Below are 6,697 nucleotides of genomic sequence, written 5' to 3' on the forward strand. Positions count from 1 at the left end.
GGTGATGGAGAGAAAGGTTTCTAAAAAGTCAATTAAAAGCTGTTGATGATACATTTTGAGTTTCTGTTGTTAAAGTACACAAAGCTGACCCCACAGCACTGTAGACCACTGTGATAAACTGAGGCCTGTGTATATTTTTTRCTTGTTTATCACTCAGAGGTTAATTCAAAACTAAACATTAAAATTCTTGAGATTCCTACAAGATTTATAGAAACCAAACACTTCTGATTAAAAAAAACAGGACAGAACACACACAAAATCATCCATCATCACATTTAAACAGGGAGMGGAACAGGACCTGTCCAGTTTAGTAAAGAAGACCTGTTCATATCGACCATTACTGATTTATGACAGGAATAAAACACAAGAATGTTCAAGTGGGTGAATATTTTTATAAGTACAGTTTACATTTACTAAAATTGTTGTGATGATTTTTAACATCTTGGTTTCTTGCCTGTGGTTTTCCATGATTACTCAATCCTGAGTCTGTTTCCTGTTAGAACTTTTGTTTGAATAAAAAAAAGTTTTTTTTCTTTTTGTTTTGCTTTTTCCATCAGATTATTGGCTGAGTTCTTATTGGCCAGCTGCTGTGACACCTCGGCTTCTTCAGCAGATATAAGCAGTGAAGTCTGACAGACTGAAGATAAGCAGGAGTTTCTGAAGTGATTTCAGCTCCAGTTTCTGTGACTTCAGTCAGGTGAGACATGAACACAAATATAATTTTTTTTGACTCACAGCTGTTCTGAACATATGTTATTATTATTTGTTGAATTCATGCAGCTCAGAGGAGATCCCAAACTGACTCTTCACTTCAACATAACTGTGATGATGGTGAGTTKACTTTTTTCACCTGCATGTACTCAGGAAAAAGTGTTTACTAATTTTATTTCAATTTGAAACAATGAAGTCTACTTAATTAATTGCCAATTTTATCATGATCTTTAATATCATGCACAAACATTTATAGTCAGAGTGATGCACAAGTCTCAAATTTTAAAGAAAAATTTGCTATTTAGTATTTTGTGCAAGATTTTACATCATTTATATGTGATAACTTCTCACTGTTTCTTCAGTGAGCCTAATCAACTCATCTGTAGRATAAAGGTTTTAATGAAACACTGAGTTTTTTTCTTTAGAATGCTTTATCTTACTCTAATTCACATACAATAAAACAAATTAATAAATTATATATCTAACAACTGAAAACAATAAATTTATTTTAATTACTAGGAGAGTCTCAGGGGAAGTCTTGCTTTGTTACTTTAAGAAGGAAAATATTGCTTATCTAAAGATTTTACATCTATCGATCCATCCAAACATCTTTTGGCCTGACCATTTTTTGTCCTCTTTTCCTGTTTAATAAGATTTTTTTTTTAAACAGTGCAAACCTTATTCTGAATCACCAACCAATAAGACTGGTTTAAAATAGATTATGGTGTCACAGTAAAGTTAACCTATAGCCTTTTGGATATAAAATGCCATTTTTGAAGTCAAGAAAAGAAGATTAGCAATCTGATTTTTATCAGTTCAAATGCCACCATAGTGAAAACATTTTAAAGCATCATGAAGTTACTCAACAGTCAGAAACAATAAATGTGCTGTCCAAACGTAACGTCTTCTGTTTCAGCTGTTACCAGTCTTCCTCCTCTTGGCTCCTGTGTTAATCAGCTGTGAAGAAATCAATGGGCCAGCTGACTGCAGCGACATCTACAAGCAAAATCAGATTTGGCACAATGGAGTCTACTCCATCTATCCCATCAGATCCACAACCCGGTGTGCTGTTGAGGTACATTTTATCCTGTGTGGGCCAGGGGTGTGACTGTGGGTGGGCCTGGCAGAGATCACTTTATGCACAGGACTTTCAAGTGGAAAGGCCCACATTGGTCTTGGGTTTGCTTTTGGGACTTCACATTTGTTTCCAACTCTGACTGTACGTTACAGAATAAGCTGTAGATAGTAGGTAGGACACACACACACACACACACACACACACTTCTTGACAAACTGAAAACTAACTTGTTTAAATGAACTTTCAGGCACTAGGACCATGTGGTCACCTCACTCAACCATCCTCCACTTCCTTCATGCATCTTTTTTTCATGCAGCTATGTGCTGACTGAGCCAGGCACACCACAACAAAATCAGTTTTGAGTTCACACATTGATTTGTTGACTATAAAGCTGTGAGAATTAAGTTTTTAATTTCTTGTTCAGAAATTAGTTTAAAAAAATACTAACAATGTTAGCCTGTTCTGAGTAATTAAAAGATCACTTTAAAAAGAAATTTTCATGTTTTTGTACAAATGTTTTTTATCCTAGGGTAGCTCAGTGGTCAAAGCCATAATCTTGTCATCCTGAGGCTGCAGGCTCAAACACAGAAGGTGTCAGGAGGGACATCCAGTCTGAGACAATAGCAAAATCGTTTGTGCAAAGTTTGCTTGCTGTGTTGACCCCTGAAGAAGGGAGCAGCAAAAGAAAACTTTTCCTTATCAGTATTTTGACATAAGGAATCTTTGAAAAAATTAATATTTCTTTAAATATTCAAAATTTTGAAGAACCTTAATCAGCTTTTTTGTTAGAATTTTTTGGCCCCTGGTGAAATTGAGTTGTACCCTATGATGTAGAAAGTCACTTAGCTTTACTAAGAAACTAAGGTCATGTTTATGTGAAGGCTTAGCAGACATGAGATGCAACACAAACAAAATAAAAATTAAAAAACCCTGTAAATAAATACTTGCACTGGTTTTGCTAAACAAATTAAGGGCCCGCAAGCCAAATGTGGCCCTCCACAGCACTTTATTTGACCCACAAGAACTTCAAAGATGTATTAATATCTTAATATAAGAATTTGCTAATTTAAAGCCAGCACTGATCATAAATCTCCTGTAATGCATGTTTATTATTTTACCCATGAAATGACACCATCCCACCACTAGGTGGAGGTGCACATGTGTTCAAAAGTAGCCAGTAACAAGTGAAAGTCACCGAGTAAAATGTCCCTGTTGCTGCAGATCAGTTGTACTGGTCATACATTTAAACTGGAAAGTGGGACTTCCCTGTTGGAACATGGGAGAGTTCACAATTCAAGATGTCAGCGACTCACCACAACTCGACAGCGAGTCAGTCGTACACGTAGTACTTTTCAGTGTTTAAAAGAGAATGTGTTTAAACAGTTTTTGCAGGAAATACCACATAGAGCTCAGTTATTGTTTGTTAGCAGTTCTCAAACATAGTAATGAGATGTAAAACATTAAGTTAATTACAACTGGMCCTTGGTGGACAACCATAAAGCTCATGTGGCCCTTGCTGAAAATTACTTTGACAAGAGATACATTCCATGCCCTGACAGCATGGTAGGCGTTGGTCCAAACTGTTTTTACAGTTTTTAGTTCAGTATCCGTAGCCTGGCCCTTGCTTTCCTACGCAGTTCCGCTCAATTCTAAAGTGAAGAACAAGGGTCTKGTTTTTACCAGGCTACAGTTTCTGTGACTCACCCAAAAGAAAAACGTTGACTTGTTTTAACTGCTCCTCAGAGTACATAATGGTGTTCTGTGATGGCAAAAAGTTCTCAAAGAACCTGTGTTCTACATTCTTGTGCCCAGATAGTCTTATCAAGCACATTAAAGAGTTACTACATCTGGATATTCCTGTAGCTGCATCACACACTGTTTTTCAGCAAAGCCAGTGCAAAATAAACTAGTAAAAATAAGAAGACTATTGGACTTAACATTTTGTTGAAGCACCTTTTCTGAGGTCTGAACAGGCTCGTGAAAAAAAAAAATCATGCAGGATAGTTGCCAGTCAGGCGAGGTTTTTTTTTTTTTTTTTTTTTTTTTTTTTTGAAATTCCTTTTGATAAAAATCTTGCTTCAACTCATTAATTCAGCATCTTGTTTCATCATGTGTCATGAGCTGGAAGTCTCATTACTAATGTTTGGGTTTTGATGTTGTAATGCTTTTCCTGTATCTCAAGTGGTTTCAGGTGTTCCAATGGGGTTTGTTTGTAATAAATACTAAAAACTCAGTACTTTAGAGTTGATAGAGTCGAACCAGTCTACTATTGAATAATTTAAAGACAGTTTTTCACAAGTAGGTAACAGGGACAATGTACCGTATAAATAAAAACTTTTTCCCACATATTTTCTGAGCAGTGTTAAATACTGTGGCCCGCTGGCCCAGTCACTTTCTATCAGGCCTACGTGTTGATTCATTGTTGGGGGCACAAGCTCAACCTGATATCATTGTGGCACCAATTCTGAAACAAATGATATTATTCTAAACTGAGATGCATAGTAATCCATTCATTTTATTCACCTGCTTTCTCAATCAGACACTTTTGAACATTACCTTTTAATACCATAAGCCTGAATCACTGTAACTGAGGTGTTTGTTGGCAGGTGTACTGTGACATGGAAACAGCAGGAGGACGCTGGACGGTGAGTTTTCAACCTAAATTTAACCTAACCCCTTAACAGTTGGCCTGAAATTCCTTAAAAGCCTTTTGACATTTTCTTTTTTAGGTGTTGTGCTAAAGGTAAGAACCAGAGGAAGTCATGTGACACCCTGGTTTTCAAAAATTCAGACCCTAGTAGCATTTGGAAATGTCTGAAAATGTTTAAATGGCAAATGGTCTGAAATTATATAGTGCTTTTTCAGGCCCAGTCGGACACCAAAGCGCTTTATAGACATTCACACACACATTCACACAGATGGGGTAAGCTACATTGTAGCCACAGCTGCCCTGGGGCACATTGACAGAGGCAAGCCTGCCATGCACTGGCACCACTGGACCCTCTGACCACCGTCAGTAGGCCGGGCAGGTGAAGTGTCTTGCCCAAGGACACAACAACTGGAGGATCAAACCATCAACTCTTAGGTTGCAGAATGAATCCTCTAACCACTCTGACACAGCCGTAGAAACCAAAATGTTTTTGCCCACCAGTGGAACAAAAAGTTCAAGTAAAATCTTGGCTCTGTGTTCTGTGAGGTTCTGTTTATAAGGTACCAAAGGTAGAACCTTGGTTCTCTGTGTGTCTTACACCTGCTGTCATAGTACACAAGATTAAATGCAAGTTTCCATACTGCTGACATTATCATGTACATTAGATGAAATTACACAGAGATGATTTCAACTATTGTGCAGCTTGATATGTTTCATGTAAGACACAAAGGCATTTTGAAACCAAAGACATCAAAACTTCAACAAAATTAAAACAAACAGCAGAAAAAAATACACCAAGTTTTGATTGAAAACATCAGAACAGAACTGGAAGCTCCTGATCGATCTCTTCTAAAACTGAAACCTGCGTGTTTGCAGGTCTTCCAGAGGCGGATGGATGGCTCGGTGAACTTCTACAGGCCTTATGATCAATACAAAACAGGCTTTGGAAATGCTGCTGGAGAGTACTGGCTTGGTGAGACAAAAGCACAAGCCACCAGTCTGTAACCTCACATGGATTAATCGAGATTTTATGCAGAAGTTTTATTCATTTTTGTTTGTGTCCATCTTTCATGGCAACCAGTCTTTTTCTCTGCCTGCAGTGTTGTTTGTGTCGGTGTATTACTGTCACTTGCAGGTCAGCGGAGCAATGATAAAACTATACTAGAGCTTTGGTTGCATTACTATTTAAAATACCTATAGATGGAGCAGGTTTGACAGGAGTTAGATAATTAGATAATCACTGAAGGAGACATTTGATGTCTGTGCAGGTCTCGAGAACATCCACCAGCTGACGAGCCGTCAAAACTATGAGCTGCTGGTCAACGTGGAGGACTTTGAAGGAAATGCAAAATTTGCTTTTTACTCTTTATTTAAAGTTGATACTGAGTTTGAGGGTTACCGTCTGCATGTGACTGGATTCAACAGTAGCGGTGGGGCCGGTGAGTTACACAATTATTCCTGTTTTATGAAGACTTCAAACCAGCTTTCTGCTTCTTAGGTGAATTTGCCAACATCTTTTGCTCCTGCTGGTCTGTGAACTAAACACAAAATGTCAAAGAATCATCAATCATGTCAACACAATGACAAAGCCAGGCCTAATTTAAGAGGTTAATGACAACTACAGCAATGTTTTTATATGTTTCCTTGTTAAAGATTTGGCGTGTGTGATGTCATCATCAGTGCTTCATTAAGTAGAAACCTGTCGTGGTCTCATTTTGTTTCAGAGCAGTATAACTAACTGTCTTAAAACACTCTTTGGATTTTCAACTCAGATTTTTTTCTTCTGGATTGTCATTTCTTGCTGTGTGCTGTTTTCTCTGCAGGAGATTCCCTTTATCATCACAATGGAAGAAAATTCTCCACCTTCGACAAAGATCAGGACGACTGGCCGAACAATTGTGCCAGATCTTTCCTTGGTGCGTTTTGGTATGGCAACTGTCACGATACAAACCCTAACGGGATTTATCAGTGGGGGGCTGATAGAACTCACTACGCTACTGGAGTGACTTGGGACAAGTGGAAGGATGAGTACTACTCTCTGAAGGGCATTAGCATGAAGATTCGTCCCGTTCAGTAAAGCTGCAGAACGGCACATTCTATTTTTCATTTATTCAAACATAATCTGTCAAATTAAAACACAAATTGGAAATTCACAATATGAATTTCAGTTTGAATAGAATCTATATAACTGTCTTTTTCTTTGCAAATTCTGCTACTTTTTGACAATAAAGGACAAGCAAACAGTTGCTGTAATTTGA

At 37.7% G+C, this 6,697-nt stretch overlaps 1 protein-coding gene across 1 annotated transcript; it reads left to right on the plus strand.

Annotated features, from left to right (window-relative positions):
* The first annotated feature begins 28 nt into the window (after nucleotides 1-28).
* Nucleotides 29-6,697, plus strand: LOC106526730 (microfibril-associated glycoprotein 4). Its single transcript, XM_014021402.1, has 8 exons — nucleotides 29-377; nucleotides 558-697; nucleotides 781-831; nucleotides 1,628-1,786; nucleotides 4,396-4,434; nucleotides 5,316-5,412; nucleotides 5,708-5,878; nucleotides 6,263-6,697. Exons 3-8 carry the CDS (start codon nucleotides 826-828, stop codon nucleotides 6,514-6,516), a joined length of 726 nt encoding a protein of 241 aa, XP_013876856.1. The 5' UTR covers nucleotides 29-377; nucleotides 558-697; nucleotides 781-825; the 3' UTR covers nucleotides 6,517-6,697.

Source organism: Austrofundulus limnaeus, unplaced genomic scaffold (genome assembly GCF_001266775.1).
Source record: "Austrofundulus limnaeus strain Quisiro unplaced genomic scaffold, Austrofundulus_limnaeus-1.0 Scaffold292, whole genome shotgun sequence".
Classification (NCBI taxonomy): Eukaryota; Metazoa; Chordata; class Actinopteri; order Cyprinodontiformes; family Rivulidae; genus Austrofundulus; species Austrofundulus limnaeus.

Coding starts and splice junctions, on each gene's coding strand:
- LOC106526730 (XM_014021402.1), top strand. Junction 1,787..4,395: donor CAACCCGGTGTGCTGTTGAG/GTACATTTTATC, acceptor GTTTGTTGGCAG/GTGTACTGTGACATGGAAAC. Junction 5,413..5,707: donor TGCTGGAGAGTACTGGCTTG/GTGAGACAAAAG, acceptor ATGTCTGTGCAG/GTCTCGAGAACATCCACCAG.